The 18,585-nt window shown below is 36.0% G+C and overlaps 1 protein-coding gene across 1 annotated transcript; it reads right to left on the bottom strand.

Moving 5' to 3' along the window:
* Nucleotides 1-5,457: 5,457 nt before the first annotated feature.
* On the bottom strand, nucleotides 5,458-5,859 carry LOC139198111 (uncharacterized). The gene has a single exon (XM_070826375.1). The coding sequence runs from the start codon at nucleotides 5,857-5,859 to the stop codon at nucleotides 5,458-5,460; it is 402 nt and encodes a 133-aa protein (XP_070682476.1).
* Nucleotides 5,860-18,585: the final 12,726 nt, after the last annotated feature.

The following is an 18,585-nucleotide window of genomic DNA, read 5'->3' as shown; positions in this document are numbered from 1 at the left end:
GGTAAATAAATTATTCATACGTATAAACCTGATAAATCAGAGTAAAATTGAATATGATTCAAGCTCACGGGTTCTGCAAAAACAAAAGACAAAATGTCATATATGTTCCTAGATTAGTCGATATAATCCACTTCTTATTAGATTTAAGTATTAAATTTAGCAGATTAAGTATTAATTAGGCTTGTTGCTTACTGGAATGGCCATGCCTTGAAATTTCATTTACAAACGAAAATTCAAAAAACAGACATTCGGATACCACAAAATATTATGTTCTACTTATCGGAAGTATAAAATAAACTCTAAGTGATTGTTGAATCTATCATTTTGAAGGAATACACATTCTACAAAACTAGTTTCAATGATCCAACCATTAAACTTGTTTGTATATGCTCCAAGATCGCATACGTAAAAAATTGCAAAAAACGGACATTCAGATATTAGGTACTGGGACGAAACCTTTCGATGATTATAAACAAAAACTCACGATTTAACGGTTAGTTTAACTTCAATTTTGATGATTTTTTACAAATGCACTCCTCAACCCTATAAGAGTACGATGAATGAATTTGATCTTCAATTTAAAATATTTGCACTAGTGGATACCACAAATTATTATGTTCTACTTAATGGAAGTATAAAATAAACTCCAAGTGTTTGTTGAATCTATCATTTTGAAGGGATACACATTCTACAAAACTAGTTTCAACGATCCAACCATCAAACTTGTTTGTATATGCTTCAAAATCGCATACGTTACAAATTGCAAAAAACGTACATTCAGATATTAGGTTACAGGATGAAACCTTTCGACGGTTATAAACAAAAACTCATAGTTTAACGTAGGGGTGGGCGCGGTTCGGTTTGGTGCGGTTTTGAGTGAAACCAAAATCAAAACTGCAAGTTTTTGCGGTTTAGTTCGGTGTGGTTTTGAGGCTAAAATTGAAATGAAACCAAACCATTTGGTTCGGTTCGGTTTGGTTTAAACAGTTTTGGTTTGGTTTCATTGTTTGAAAAAGCTAATATGGCTACCTAGTTGTATCTTATTTCATCCAATTCAATAAAAAAGTTTTAGTGTTTAAACTTTTGACATTAAAAACAAGTCCTTCGATAGCCCAAATGCAACATTATTTATTGTAGTCAACAACCAAGCATGCAATACACATTCAATCTTAAGTTCAAGAGAGTTCACATCATGATGCAGGGATTGAAATCAACATGCAGCCCTAAGTAATGCGAACATCTCCTTAATCAAGGGGGTGGATTCAATTCATGTAGGTGTGTATAATTGTGTATACTAGGCAGAAACCTATCTAGTATCTACCCATTATTTGCATTTTATATAAAAATTGAAAGATATTTTTTTGTACTTCTACATTAATTAAAAAACAATTAAAATCTTAACTGCAATAATAGCCATAAGATTTAATCTTACATATGTGAGATTAAATCCTTACCGTTGAATTTAATCTAGCAATTAAATCATAAAAGTGTTTTTGGCGGGCTGCCAAAATTTTGGCATGGCACCCAAAAACTAAACTGTATTTCCAAAGAGAACCCCATTTAGTGTTATCTCATCCTTTTCATTTCTCTCTCACAAACTTCTTTGCTTTTCATCTTTCAGAAACAAAACCCTAGCGTACATCCTTCATTTCTCAAAATCTCTCACAGCTTCTCTCTCTCCATCACTCTGTCGCAATCCATGGCCTCCTCTCCATGTCATTTGCTGCCCACCACAAAAATTTCAAGAACCCAAGAGATCTATTCCAACAAAACTCAAATCCACACCTAATCCTCATCTCCTGGACTCATAAGACCACCGTTTTTTGCCCAATGTTCTAAGGTTGAATGTTTTCATATTTTTATCTTTTTGCTTTATAAATTTAGTTTTGAATTTGCAGGTACTTGCCTCTAACAGCCATCCACCTGCACATCCACACTCCGCAACCTATAATTTGTTGCAGTAATGTTTTTCTTGTTCAAAAACTACTCCTATGCTTATTCTCTCTTATGAATAATGGTAGATGATGATTGGGTTGCAGGGCAGTTCGTATTTGCTAGCCTTTCACACTTTATGGCTTAGAAATTGGTATCTCCCAATCCTAGTGGCCACGATATCTCTCTCGTCTCCAACCACGGTACCACCATCATCTCCTGTCAACTCTCGACTCTCCCACCACCTGCACTTGATGGTCTCAACTCCTGACCACCATATATGTTCCAAATAAGGTATGTAGTTAGGGATTTATGATTGAAATAAATTGGGGTTTTCTAGATTTAGGGATTTGAATTTGGATTTGTTTAATTTTTGGCAATTAGTAACCACTTTGTCAATTTGAGTGCAAAATTTGTTTAATTTTTGGCAATTTGAGTGCAAAATTAGGGTTTTGTTATTTCAGGTGTTGACAGTAAGACCCTTTGTCAATTAGTAACCACTTAGTGCTTGTTTTCAATCTATCATTGAATACAAAATCATGACTTTTGATTTTCGGTTTACAAGTCATCATAAGGAATAGATAATTCTAGAATCATAGTGCAAACTTTTAATTTTCAGTTTCAGACTTGGTTCTATTTCAGAACTATAAGGAGTTTTAATTATGGTGTTGGGGATTAGTTAATTTTGCTCTCTCTCTCTCTCTCTCTCTCTCTCTCTCTCTGTGATTTGGTTGGGATTGCAGAGTGACTTGGGTTTCTTTGTATGCATGTCCCGGACCTCCAGGTCACATAGGGTACTCAGCAAGGTTCTACTTTTGCAAAGGAGATGGAGATGTTATAGACTTACAGTGATACTGTAATCCAAATAATATGTTTTGAAAACCCATATAATCTGTGAGTATGTTGCAGTAGTAGAATAACATTGGGGCTTAGCCTAGTACTTAAATTATTGACTTTGTTGGTTAGCCTAGTACTTTGTGAATCTATTATAGTAGTTGAGTAGTACTTAGTTTAGTTTGTACTATTGAATAAAAATACTCATGGCTACTTGAAAACGTCATATTAGACAAAACATCTTTTACGATAGGGCTTTTATTGCTTAAGGGCTCATGCAGTGAATAACCGTTTACGGCGCTCTTTGTGCACCGCAAAAGACCAAATCTCTACTTAACTAGTTCAAGGGCCATCATATGGTTAGTAAATTGAAGATATTTCCCTCAATTTCATTAAATAACTTAAGCTTGAATAAATCTTGGTAATCCATATATTTGGAATATGTCCATTGTGATAAAAATCAGTGGGATGATCCACTTTGCTTCTTAGGTATGCACATGAGCATGTCTTGTTCTGATTGAGATGTTAAGGGAAAAGCTCCAATGTAATAAAGAACAGTTTGTACGAAGGTCTCTCTGTCTCTCGCCCTCTCTATCTCTGTCTCTCTGTCTCTCTTTTCTGCAGTAATGTAATAATTCCAATTTGACTATGCTGATTTTCCTTGTTTAACATATCCATGTAAACATTGTTCTGCATGTGCCATTTGGATGAGGGAATTATACCGTGCCATAGAACGGTATTCAGTTGTGGAAGCTCATAGTACAATGCTAGTGAATACAAAGGCATCGATTTGGATGCTCTTCTCGACATGTCCACTAATGAGATGGTCAAGCTCTTCCCTGCCAAAGCTCACAGAAGGTAATAAACAGATTTCTCGATTCAATTTCTTGGTTTGATTTTTGGTGGATTTATGAATTGGGTTTGAATTGGATTGTGTGAATGTTGGAATATGTAATGCAGTGTGTGGGTTATAGTATTAGAATATTTAAAGTATGTATTGTGCTAGCTTTGTGGCTGGTTTTGGATCTCAGCATGTGTGTGGTTCAATTTAACTTCTCTGTGAACTTGTGATTTGGTATATACTTTAACTTCTCTATGAACTTGTGATTATGGTTCAGTTTATATGATATAGTTGTCCTTATAATCCCGAAACTGTGAAACATCAGAATTGTTAAACTGTGCATATAGTTTTGCTTTTCACTTCAACTACTCATTTGCATTATTTATGGTATAGATTGGTGGTTACTATGCTCACACCATGATAATTGACAATTATATTGTTTGGGTTTATGTTTACTTTTTGATTTTCATTGTTTGGGTTTCTTACCAACTGACAATTATATTGTGCTTGATATAAGTTATCTTTTATTTTTTTTTATTTATTTTTTTTTTTTGCAGAATAAAGATAATAATTGTGAATCAATGGTCGTAGCACTACATTCAAACTCCTTGACAGTTGGTTAAAGTGGACATGAAAAACTAGCATTTAAGACATATCATAGGATTGTAACAAGTACTTGTAAAATTTTTACATTGATTTTTTTTGTATATGTAGTTGAATATATGATTATTAATATAAAACAATTTTTTCAATAAAAATTGGCATTGAAAATATTATTAAATTAAAAAAAATTGTATTTGTATCCTTTTATTTTTGCAAACGAAGTAAGATCAACGGAAATGTATAATTCCAACGACTCTTGACCCTCACAAATATGTTTTTGTGCGTATTTTCGACAATTCTTAATTGTCGGTAATCGTAATTGCGACAATTGTGTACTTTTGTAAACAACATTTTATTGTTGGAAAATTATTTTTTGACATAATGTTTTGGTCGTAAGAAAATCATCGCAAAAAAAAGATGTCGTTTGGAAAGTATATTCGACGACCATACAAGTATTTGCAACCACACAGACATGTCAAAAATAAAATAATTTTGCATTTTGAAAAATCAATTATGACGAAAAGATAACTAGTAACAACAAGCCACAAGCGTTGTAAATGAAGCAAAAAAAGTATTTCCAACGGATCAATTTGCAACGCCCAGCGAGGGCTTTTTCCCGTCTTAAATAAGTATTTGCGACGGCAAAATACCTTTTTCCGAAGACATTTGACCCTCGCGAATGACCCTTTTTTTTTGTAGTGACGGCCGAATAGGAAGAAGACACATTTGAAGAGCAGGAAGAGGCGCTTGAAGAAGTGTCGGAGAACCAGCCGACTCGTCGATCCGTAAGGCCTCAAGGCAAAAGGTGGCAAAGAAAAAAGGGAGTTCTTCCAAAAATGACTACACAAAATATATGGATGAACTTGCTCGCCATAGTGAAGGAGGCGTGCAAGAGACGAGGAATCAAGTCGAGGGGGTTCTAGCTACACATATCCTAGCACCACATATCCTAGCTCCTCAGACTTTGTATAATTTTTTTTTTTTTTTGTACTACTTTATTTAATTTCTTATTTATTTGTAGTACTTTAGGTAATTTCTTATTTATTTTTAGTACTTTATGTAATTTCTTATTTATTTTTAGTACTTTATATAATTTCTTATTTATTACACCAAATAAGATTACATAAACTCACCAAATAAACTTAAAAAAACACACCAAATAAAATTACAAAAACTCACTAAATAAACTAAAAAAAAAAACCACACTAAATAAACTAAGAACTTTATTTTTTCACCACAAGCTCATTTTAATTATCTTCACCTTGTTGCAGTCCCCATTGGTGCTTAATCAAGTCAGTTTGGCGGCTTAAGTGCCAATATGGCTCTTGCATTGAAGTGTACCGCTCAACGATCAATTGATTGTAATGTTCATCCCGTTCCAATGGCTTGCGTTGCACAGGATCTTCGGTGCAGTCATGAGCATAATAGATACGTGTTCTTAAGTTTTTCATTGTGTCCAGCTCGTATTCATCAACGGCATCATAATCATACTCATCTTTCATAATCATGTTGTGGAGAATAATACACGTCATCATGATGGATCGAAGAGCCTCAACATCAAACATTCTGACAGCAACCCTGACAATCGCCCAACGAGCTTGCAGGATACCAAAACAATGTTCCACATCATTCTTGCACCCTCTTGACATTTTGCGAAGTGTTTTTCTTTTTCACTTTGTGGATGTGGCACTGTTTTGACAAACGTTGTCCACCTTTGGTAAATGTCATCTGCTAGGTAGTATGCTCCTTCGTATTTATGTCCATTGACCCAATATGTGACAATCAGTGCTTTTACTTGCAACACTTCGTGGAACACTGGAGATTAGGCAAGCACATTGAGGTCATTTTGAGCTCCTGGAACACAAAAAAAATCATGCCAAATCCATGTATCAAATGAAGCCACTGCTTCCAAAATGATATTTTTGGCTCATTTTCTATCGCTATAAGCTCCTTGCCACGCACTTTGTCAGTTTTTCCAAGTCTAGTGCATGCAGTCGATGCTTCTAATCATGCAAGGGAAGCCTCACATCTCACCCTTCTTCAGAAGCCTTTGCATGTCCCTTGGCATGGGTTTCTGGAGATACTCATTGGTGTAGAAGGTTTCGATTATGGAGCAAAACCGCATTAGGGACTCTAGAACACTTGATTTTCCCATCCTCGTTATCTCATCCACTTGATCTACAGATACTCCATATGCAAGCATCCGCAAGGCAGTAATAATTTTTTGCTCAGGAAGAAGACCTAGAACATGAAAATTATCATATATTTTTTCTTCAAAAAGTATGGATCATGGTTGGAAATAACACTCATGATTTTGTCGAACAAACTTCATTGCATTCTAAAACGACGTCTAAAAATATGATCAAGGAATAAATTGAGGGGTAAAATATCTTCCAAGAGATCTTTACCTCGTATTTCCCTATTTCTATCCAATTTTGCAGCACATCTGGGTTTGGATATCTGATGTTGGAGAGTTAACCTTTGTAATTAGCTTAGTTACCTATTTGGGTCCTTGTAATCAGGATGTAATTAAGATAGATATTATTTGGTATTTCTTTCCTTGTAAATCAATCTTGTACAATATATATTTCCCTCCTCGGTGAGAAGAATAATATCAGAAAATTAAACCCCAAAATAAGCCATAATTAGCATGGTATCAGAGTAGAGATCCTAGGATTTCTGCTGTTTTGAGTTCTTCTGACATGCCTCCAGAGTCTTCAGGTAATTGTGGTTATGCTTTTAATATGAATAATTGTGATACTCAGTCCGGTTGGATCATTGACTCCGGTGCCACAGACCATATGACCTATGACCCCACTGATTTGCTTGTGATATTGTTCCACTTCGACGAAATATTACTAATGCTAATGGTGTCACCTCACTAGTAACAGGCGCTGGCACTGTACACCTCACACCTACCCTCTCTTTGCCGCATACACTATTTATACCTTCACTAAGCATAAATTCCTGTCTCTTGGCCAAGCTACTGAGCAATTGAACTGTTGTATACTATTGTATCCGAAGTTTTGTCTTATTCATGATATTCTCACGAATGAGATAATTGGTTGTGGTACTAAGAGATGGGATCTCTATTTTGTGGACGGTGTTAGTACAGGACGGGTCAATCTCGCCTAAGGAGTCGTTGATCATAAACGGCGTCAGATATGGTTATGGCATCGTCGTTTGGGTCATCTGTCTTTCAATTATTTACAGCATATGTTTTCAGATTTATTTGTTGGTTGTTCGATTTCAGACTTTAAATGTGACACTTGCATACTTTCCAAGAGTCACCGTGTTTCTTATCCGTTGAATTCTAATAAAAGTGCTATTCCTTTTGATCTTGTTCATTCGGATGTTTGGGGACCATTTTCGATTACTACTTCATTTGGTATTAGGTGGTTTGTAACGTTCATAGATGATTGCACACGGATGACATGGTTATACCTTCTTAAGCATAAAAGTGATGTGTTTCTGGCATTTAAGACATTCCACACCATGGTTTAGACACAGTTTTCTACTAAAATCCAGATTTTGCGTTCTGATAATGATGGTGAATATGTTAATAATGATTTTACACATTATTTAACTAATCACGGAATACTCCACGAGACTACTTGTCCTCAGACTCTTCAATAGAATGGGGTGGCTAAGCGCAAAAATCACCATCTATTAGAAACGGCTTGATCGCTATTGATTGGGGCGGATGTTCCCCGCTCCTCTTGGGATGTTGCTCTTCAGACTGCCACTTACCTTATCAACCGCATGCCATCCAAAGTATTGAATTTTCTTACACCTTTGCAAGTTGTTGCTACATTTATGCCTTTACCGTCCATTTTGGTGCTCCCACCGTGAGTTTTTGGATGTGTTGCCTTTGTTCATCTACATAAAAATCAACGGACAAAACTTGACCTATGTGATCTCCGTTGCGTTTTCATGGGGTATGGACTACATCTGAAAGGGTATCGTTGCTACCACCCTCCTTCATGTTAGATATATACCACCATGGATGTTACTTTTTCTGAGTCTGAGATGTATTACTCTCCGGCTTCTTCCAACCCTCATTTTCAAGGGGAGACACTGCATGACGAGCAGGTTTGGACCATTGCTATTACCACTGATCTTCTGCTGCCACTATTAGCTAAGCCAGTAGCCGAGCCCACAGTGGCTGCGGTGCCAACCCAACCAACAAAAGTAGCATCGCTGCCCACATAACCATCTGCAGGCACAGCAGTGCCGTCCTCACCTACGGCAACAGTGCTGCCACTTGTCGATCTTGAGACTTCTACTGATACTACTCCCCCTTATCTCAAAATATAGTACCGCCAAATGACCATACTCCAGAGAATATTCCTGAGGTAAGATCTATTATCCCTATTGATGTATTTGATGTTCCGAATTATCAGTTACCTTTCAGGCACAACCGGGGAAAGCCACCAAATCAATATTCACCAGAAACAACGAAAGGCACTAAATATCCCATTGCCAACTATGTGTCATCACATAAATTATCAGAACCTGGCAAAGCTTTTGTACAACAAATATCCAATGATAGCACACCAAGTTCATTGAAGGAGGCACTATCTGATGATCGTGGACCAAGGCAATAGAGGAAGAAATGGATACACTTCAGAAAAATAAAACATGGAATTTGATGTGAAAAATGCTTTCTTACATGGTAATCTTAAAGAAGAAGTGTGTATGGATATTCCACCTGGTTATGCATCGGTTTCACGACCCAGAATGGTGTGTAAGTTGAATAAGGCATTTTATGGATTGTTGACGGCACTTATTATTTATGTGGATGATATGATTGTTATGGGTGATGATAAAGAGGAAATCTCAAGCCTGAAAGATTACTTAGCAACTGAGTTCACGATGAAAGATCTTGGTGGATTGAAATATTTCTTGGGTATAGAAGTAGCTCGATCTAAACAGGGTATATTTCTATCTCAAAGAAAATACGTTCTTGACTTGTTAGCCGAAACCGGAATGCTTGATTGTAAATCGGTTAACACCCTATTGTCCAAAATCACAATCTTACCATGCACCCTGATCAAGTTCCCACTAACTGAGATCGTTATCAAAGGTTAGTTGGGAGGTTAATTTATTTATCTCATACCAGGCCTGATATTGCATATGCAGTAAGTGTTGTTAATCAATTTATGCATTCCCCGAGTGGTACGCATATGGGTGCGGTTGAACGCATTCTACGATACCTAAAGTTCACCTCGGGTAAAGGCATCATGTTTTCTAAGAATGGTCATTGCCGGATAGAAGGCTATACCGATTCAGTTTGGGCAGGGAATATTACTTATCGACAGTCCACATCGGGTTACTTTACATTTGTGGGGGGAAATTTAGTGACTTGGCGGAGTAAGAAACAGAAAATGGTTGTTTTATCAAGTGCAAAGGCGGAATACAGAGGTATGGCAAAAGGAGTATGTGAATTATTATGGCTCCGGAGGTTACTCGAAGAACTTGGATGGCCTTCAATGTCGGCTTCAAATTTGTTTTGTGATAATAAAGCAGCAATTGATATCTCACACAACCCAATCCAACATGATCGCACGAAACATGTGGAAGTTGATAGACACTTCATTAAGGAGAAGTTGGATAGGAATATTATTCAATTCTCATTTGTAAAGTTAGAGGATCAATTAGAAAACATCTTAACTAAAGCTGTTGACAGTCAAACATTCTACAACTCTCTTGTCAAGTTGGACATGAACAACATTTATGCACTAACTTGAGGGGGAGTGTTGGAGAGTTGACCTTTGTAATTAGCTCAGTTACCTATTTGGGTCCTTGTAATTAGGATAGATATTATTTGGTATTTCTTTCCTTGTAAATCAATCGTGTACAATATATATTTCCCTCCTTGGTGAGAAGAATAATATTAGAAACTTAAACCCCAAAATAAGCCCTAATTAGTATCTGACCCATAGCTTCCATGACATGACGGGAATGTGAAGCCCTCTGCCTTCTATGTTCAGCATCCTCATCCTCTTCCATTGTGAAAGCCTCATCTCCACCTTCCTCGAGATTAAACAATTCTTCCTGTTGTGCCAACAATTCTTTTTTGTTGCTCATACAATCTCCTTGACAACGACATTGTAAGAACTTAAGATTTAAAAACGATGAAGAATGATTCTAAGCTAAAAAGGATTCAATTTGGTGTGTGAATGAAGATGGATGTAGGGATGTAGGGTTTATATAGACAAAAAAAAAGGACGGCTGAGGTTCTGGATAATGCCACGTGGTACTATGTGATTGGTTGAAAATCTTATTGAAATCTTGGCTAAATTATTGTAAACAGATAGTGACACGTGGTGCGTCGGGATTGGTTGAAAATCTAATCGAAAATCTATCCACAAAATAGTACGTTCGGATAATGACATGTGGCATGACAAGATTGGTTGAAAATCTGATCAAAATCTTGGCTAAATTATTGTAAACAGATATTGACACGTAGCGTGTTGGGATTGATTATAAATCTTATCGGAAATCTATCCACAAATTAGTACTTTCGGATAATGACACGTGGCGTGACAAGATTGGTTAAAAATCCTATAAGAAATTAAAACTAATTTTTTTTATTTATTATTTTATAAAAAAAATTAATACTATTTTAAATAGGCTAGGTGCCAGCTTATTTTGTAGGGGTAAAGATCATTTGTGCCTGAACATTTTTTAGACTTTGTGCCAGCGCATTTTTTGGAGGTGAAGATGCATTTGGCCAATTACTGTTCACTAAGTGGATTAAATGGACTAGGTGCCAGTGCATTTTTTTAGGGGTGGAGTTGCAGTTAGTGACCCTAATAACTCTAAAAATCCCATGTATATTTGTCTGTATATTGTATTTGACCCCCTATATATAGCTAAGATAAACTAAATTACAATCTCCCCCTCCTACTTCTTCTATTTCCTTCTATCATATTTGTCTTTCTTTTCTCTCTTTTTGTATGAAATACTTCAGTTGAAAAGCCTTGGCATTCTTCAACATTAGTCCACAGTATCCTACATCCACCATCGACAAGCGTATACAAATAATATTAGTTGTCGACATATGTTGGCATAAATTTTCAGCATATGTTGGTAGGAATTGACAAGTGTCTATTAGGTGTTCGGTGAAATCGCCCAATGAAACTTCTTGGTTGATATTATGATCCCATTATTTGAAAATCCTGGCTACGCTACTGATAAGAAGACAAAATAATAATTAGTAGAGAAAAAAAACCTCTATCATTTTGAAACTTTTCATTTTTTGTATTTGTTTGGAAGAATCCTTTTTATATAAGATTTATAAGGATATTAAATTATAAGTCACAAGTTATATGCGTTCGCAAGTTATCTTCTATGCATTTAAAATTTACAGGTTGTCTGATTGAGGTTACGAATAAGATTTTACGAAGGTTTTTCAGGAGTACAGTTTGTCAATGGGTTGGCCATTTCTTAGCACGAGACGCTCTTAATAGCTTAAGATTTCAGATCTGAATCGAAGAACCTCCATCATGGTTCCTTCTTTTTTTAAGTATTCAATGGATCCCTTGTTAGATCCTACAATGAATCCAATATCTCAAAAATCAGAAACTCGCGAACGGTCAGGTTTATCTGGCTACCATTATCTCAAAAAGCACGATACAGTGCTTTATTTGAGCAAACTATTGAGCACCAAATTCAAGTAATAGAGTTTCCCTTGCTTAACACCACAACCAATCATTTGCCTTGTTTGGATGCCCTTAAACACATAAAGTTTAGGTCAAAACAAAATAAGGCTGTGATTATTTGTTCAACTGATAGAAGGTTATAATCCAAAGAGGGAATAACTATAGCAGGATCCAAATTCCAAGTATCAGTGATTGACAAGGATCCTTCCTCAATAACCGGGACATGAGTACCATTGGTGGTGGAAACAAACTACTGTGAGGATGGTTTAAGGGGTGAGACCTGTATAGAATCAAATGTCATATTATCCGTTGCACCGAAATCAATTATCCATGCAGCATTAAAAGCAGATGCAGACATATTTAAAACCTTACTACCATTGCTTGCAGCGGCTACCAATGCTGAGACATTTGTCCCACCATCCTGGAAACCCCACGAGGTCAAAGCATCGACTTTTATGTGACCGGTTTCGGGCTACAGTGGCTGAAGATATGTGTATCGGTGATGGAAGATTTTGTGGTGGTGGAGATATGATTTAATGGGTGAGATAAGTAGTTTCGTTCAAGCCCTTGTAGCACTAATTCAGGAGTGTAGCGAGGGTTTTTTTCGAGGGAGGAGACGGTGTTCTTTCGAACCCGTGAATAAGACTTCGTTATTTTTACTGGAAGAAGTATACAGGTACATATGCACTTTGGATCGATTGCATAGATCCTAGAATTAAGCTATTCAATGTATCCATTGTATAAAGTTAAGCTATACTTTGGTTCCATTGAATTTGTTTATGTTTAATGTATACATCTTGCTTGTATCAAGAATAAGAAACATCAAAACGATAATTACAAGGGTCGTTGCCCAATATCTCAATAACCTGACATTAGCCAACTGTAGGCCTAATATGGCTACCAGTCTGCCTGGACAGCAAAAGCACGAAAGAATTCTTTATGTAAAGAGGTGACCAGTCGGCCTAGTTCTGCAGAATTCAAAATTCCACCTCTTCGGAGGTGAAGTTGTTGGAAAATTAGTTGTTTATTTTTATTGTTTGGGTTCTAGGTGCAGCTCATTAGAATTAGGTTCTCGTTTCCTTATTAGGGATTAGGGTTATAATTAGAGAGTTTTGTTATTCAGTAGTGAACAAGTTAGTCAGGATGTAGCCTTATGAGGTTTTGTAGGCGTTTCAGCATTCTTATTTATTTAATAATATTTTTATTATTTTGTAGTCTTGTTTATCGCACACTCTGGTATTCAAATGAAGTTTTGTTCTTTGGGTTTTAAGCTTTGCCACTTCATATTTAAGTTTAAAAGAATTTCATAAATATTTCTAAACGTTTGAATTGAAATAAAAAAGAAAAGACATGTTACTCATGAAGTGGTACCTCATTAAAGAGGTACAATTAGAGTGATACTTGGATTTGAATGGTTGCTAAACCATATCAGAAAAGTACATGAATTCCTTTATAAATAGAGGATGAATTTTGGAGTTTTAGAGACTTAGGATTAAAACTTCCTACAAACGTTGAAAGAAAAGCTCTCCAAATCCTTCTATATTCAAAACCAAAGCACCGAAATTCTGCTCTTGGTAATAATTGAGCCTTCTTGTTATCCTTGGTGTATTTGGGGCCTTGGGGCTTGTAAAAAAGGATAGTGTAAAACATTGACACACACTAAACGCTATTACGAGCTCTATTGTATTCACAGCGTCATTTCGCAGCACCTCTTAATTTGCACACAAATTGTGGGCACGAATTAAGTCTGAAAGATACCTTAATTCCTACATGCCTTGAAGGAACCTTCATCCTATCTTTCCCGACATAGCCATAACCTATATATCCAACAAATAGTCCACTAGATGGGATTAGCCATTGAACAATTACATCGTTTTCATGATAAATGTCAATTTATTTGATCTATTTTGGTGACCAAACGATTTCCGTTCCGAATGTGTGTGTGTGTGTGTTTTTTTTTTTTTTTTTTTAGGGACGATCTTCAAATAAATATTAAAGAATAAAACGGTTTCGATTATGAAATTTATACTATGTTGGTACATTATTCGCTACGTACTTTGCACGTTCGCATAACGCACAACATCCATAGGTGAAAGATGTGGCTTTGTTACCCTAAAATTAATAAGCCATGGTGTGTATGTTGAGTAATTATTTAGTTAGTTACCTTTTTTTGCTGAATGCGGGCGTGCAAATTCGTAATTGAGCTCAGTCAAGCAAGTAAAATAGATGTGGTGATGTGTTGAATGCACAATTGAAATTTGCACCTGAGCAACTATGACCAAGGAAGGAACTGATGCGAAATATATAAGCACACAAATTAAACCCTCTTTTTATCAATTGTAGTAAAGTATGTAAGTAGGGATCGTTCTAGGCCGAGGATTAGGAGGGATTGCTAAATCACTTGGAAACTGACTTGAAAACGTAAAAACAAAGTTTAAAACACTAACTAGACTCAAAGAATGCAAAACTATACTTTAAAACACTAACAACCAAAAGACTCAAAACAGCCCCTAAACACTCAAAACTACCTTAAACACACAATCTGGGCAGTTTTGGGACTCTAACACAAAGTTGGACGAATTTTGGTTTTCTAATGAACTAAAACACTTAAAAACATAATCTAAGACAAGTTCTAATTAATATTACTCAAAGAAATAAGATGGGGTTGATTTTGGACGAAAATAATTAAATTAAGACAAGAACAAAGTAAACAAATTCTTAGACAAATTTAAGTGAATCAAAACAGATTGTAAAATGAATTTGAATGAAACTTACGGATGAAAGGCTAGCTAGGAGGTTCTTCTCCACACATGTCACACTTGCATACAAAACGATTTCCAGTTGCTTTTCGATAAGCTATGAATACTCAACGCCCCAAATTAACCGTGAATTGCACTAATTAACCCTCAGTGTTTCCACAAGTTATTGGGTTGGATGATTGCATACGACAACCCAAAACATTCCCTACAAGTTCCCTACATGAATTGCATAATAGAGATACAAGCAAGAATCATTAAGTTCTATGAAAAACATAAGCATTGACGAGGCACTCGTTACTATGATTTGCATGAAACTTATGCCAAGAATTTACTTAACGTGATTGTGACTAGCAACCTTCACTACTTGTGAATATAAGTTCATAACGATTAGGTGAAACTCCTTTATATTCTAGCGTTAAATTCATGCATGAAAATTAAGTGTGCACTCTCAACCAACATACACAAATCATTTTTTATACGATCGGATAAGTAAATTGAATTCACAACTTATGAATCACAACTGGATGTAATCAAATCATATTGCAAGTATGAACATGGTTTCGAATCACCCCCTAACTAAGAGGGATTTAGTTCCTCATACTCACAAAGCAAAGATACATAAAATTAGACATTAAAATTAAAGGAAAGAAAACACCTAAAATGCTCCAACTTGGGTAGCAAGTGCATCCAAGAATTCTCCTTTGCTTGTTTGCGGCAGATTGCTTTGTGGACGGATTTTTGGGTAGTTTTATGATGTAGAATGGATGGGGAATGGTATGGAAAGGTTTAGGGTAAGTGTGGAGGAGTGTTTGAGGGTGGTGGAGAGCTAGGCAAAGAGGGTGGAAGAAGGTGGAGTGGCTGTTATGTTTTCTAGGCACTAGAATGGTGTTTTTGGGGTGTTTTGCTACCTAGGGTGAGTATGGACGAATTTCTGTGATGAATGGTGAATATGAGAGTGTGAACCCTTTGCCAAGGGGTGTAAACATGTATATATAGGCCCCAAAAACCTTAGAGAATCAGGTTAGGCTAGGGAGAATGCAAGGCAAAGAGTGTATGTGGTGTGCAATGGTCCAAGGGTGAAAATGAAGTGATGATGCAAAGTGTGAAGGGTAAAATGGAGTGGTCTTGTAGCTAGGGAGCATGAATGATTGTGTACATTGCATAGAGATGGAAAGGGAGGTGAAAATGTGTCAATAAATGGGTCAAAGGTGCAGCAACATGTGGTACACAAGGCATGGGATTCCAAATGTGAATGATGGAGCATCAATTGGTGCATGTTATGGTTGTGAAAGTTGTATAAATTTTTGTGGGTGAAGGGAACAAGAGGTATCAAGCAATTAAGTGTAATAATTAAATGAATTGAAGCATGAAATCAGAAATTATGTAGGGGACAAGAGTGATCAAGCATGGCATGGGAATCCAAAGGGAATTCTATGTTGTTTTGCATGGCAATGAAGGCAAGTTGGGGTGACAAATTTTTGGGCTGAGTTCTTCATCTTTTGGACCATAATTCTTCACATTCTTGGCCTCTTTAGTTCTCAAATTCGTCCATCCACTTTGGCCCAAATATGTGACATGCATTCCAAGCTCCATTTTGCTCCAAAATGCTCCAAAATGCATCTTCTTGCCTACTTTGTCCATAAAATCTGAAAACACATGAAAATGACTTTAAACATTAAAATAACTAAGGAAACACGACATAAATGCACAAGAACAAGCCAACTAAGTCGCATAAATATGCTCCTATCAGGAACACCTATTAGCTTGGGGTTCTACTAACTTGAAGACAAGGTTGCTTTTCGCTACGAAGTTCGATAAGTGTCTCGGGTTTTAACGTGTCAAACACGAAGTGACCTAGTAACACCTCACTTCATTGAAAAGCTAATGAAGTGACCCCTTTAGGCGAAAGAATTGAAAACTCTTTGCTTGTCGAGACTTGGATAGATAACCAACCAACTAGTATTGTTTACTTGTCCAAACTGAAGATTCTTTAAAATCGCCTAATTTTACTATCCAGTGTTGTTTACTTATCCAAATTGAAGATATGTTCACGAGAAAATTAGGATAGTATTTTTCTCAGGGTTGTGAGAAGGATTTCGACTAGAGCAAGAGTTTTCGCGTAAAGCATTTTGAGTTGTTTGTTGATTTGAAGGCATTTCCATGTTGTAGAACCTCTTCTATTTATAAGGTGGACTTCGTGATAAACAAGTCTGCCAAGCTAGAGTCCTGATAGGACTATGCCTACTTGGCATTTACCTGAATATTTCCTCTTTATCCCAATATTCACTTCCTTAGGCGAAACTCATTCTCTATGCAGTCTCAGCCTCTTTGACTTGTACCAGAATTCTAAACCTAGTCCCTTTGTGCACTTGAATCATCCTTATCTGGTCAAACATAAATTTTGATCCCTAGAATAGTTTGAATCATATCCAAACCCATCATGATCCTTGGTAATTTTAATTCGCTTAGGACACGAGTGATCCACGGTTAAGTTGGATCCTATAACACTATGTTTGAATAAAGAAATTAAAGTTTACTAAGGAATTTTAAAATGACAGAAATTGAAATGTCGAGATTTTATTTCCTAGAATTTGTGAATTTTCTTGTTTGGTTAATTTAAAAGACCAATAGAATTGAATACAGAATTTGTTATTTTTAAACTCTCAATCATAGAAATTGGAAAATGATACCTATTTACATAGAATTTAAACTTGGGAATTGGTGGTCCCAAGTTCCAAATTTTTTTCCACGCGGAAATTCTAAATTTCTATATTTATGAATCCAAACAAGGGAATTGGTACATGTCAATTTATAAATTCCGATTTTAATCCAAATTCCAAGTTTATTTCCTTCATCCAAACATAATGTAATAGTCCTACTTCTATAGAGACTCAGTCGAATCAACGTTCTGTTATCCATTTTTGACCCAAACCTTTATTCCAGGCCAAAACAGGCTCATAATGTTTTTATCATTTCACCTAAGGATATGCATGTGCATGTCAATTGCAAAAAAAAAAGTTATTGTTTTAATTGTAATATAACCAATGTTCTAAAAATCAGCCTAGGCTGTGCCTAGGTGCTAGACGATGACCGACTGCTGTGGTAACTCCTAATCGATCGTAAAATCAGTAAACATATTAGGCAGCCACTTGAGCAGGATTAGGCAAGGCTAGGCGGCAATTTGCAGGTCTAGACGAGGCTGGGCGGAGGCTAGACAAGCTTAGGTAGGTTTAGGTGGCTATATGTTAAGTCACCGAAATCTAGAAAATATTAAGAATTTGGAATAAAAGAGTTGCAGAGTTGGGAGGAAGAAGATGGACATGTGGGGACCACATCTTCTTTTTCAATTTAAATGACGGCATTATTTGGGAGCATTTTTGCTCACCACCTTGTTTATCACCATTAGATGAGTTTGAATTTCAAAATTCGTATAGTGAATAGACGCAAATCTAAAAATTCAAACTCATCTAACGGTTAAAAAAAGGTGGTGCACTTCACGGTAGTTAGCAAAAATACACTCGTATTATTTCTTCATGGTCCCACAATCTCTATTTTGGTTGCACGTTTCTTGCCATTAGTGTTTCCAATAACCCAATTCACTAATTTATATTCTTTTCCACTAACTCTTTTTACTAACTTTTACAATCTTTTATTTCTTTTCTCTCTTAAATCAATCGGCACTTTTTATTCTTTTTTTTTATCTATTTTTTGTATTATTTTTTTTATTCTTTTTGTCTTTTAAGACCATTTATATTATTATGTATTTAAACTCAAACATTGCATATGTATTATTTAAGCATTACATTACATATTATATGTAACATTCAATTCATTTGTATTATATTTACTTAAATCCGGATTGTCCGCCTAGGCAGGCACTAGGCCTCAGCTCGCCGCCTGAATAGCGCCTAACATCTTTTAGAACATTGAATATAACTAAGTGAATATA

Source organism: Malus domestica, chromosome 08 (genome assembly GCF_042453785.1).
Source record: "Malus domestica chromosome 08, GDT2T_hap1".
Taxonomy (NCBI): Eukaryota; Viridiplantae; Streptophyta; class Magnoliopsida; order Rosales; family Rosaceae; genus Malus; species Malus domestica.
This window is presented reverse-complemented; position numbering and strand designations above follow the sequence as displayed.

Excerpts from the sequence above, each read along its gene's own strand:
- LOC139198111 (XM_070826375.1), bottom strand. The coding sequence starts at position 5,859 with ATGTCAAGAGGGTGCAAGAATGATGTGGAACATTGTTTTGGTATCCTG.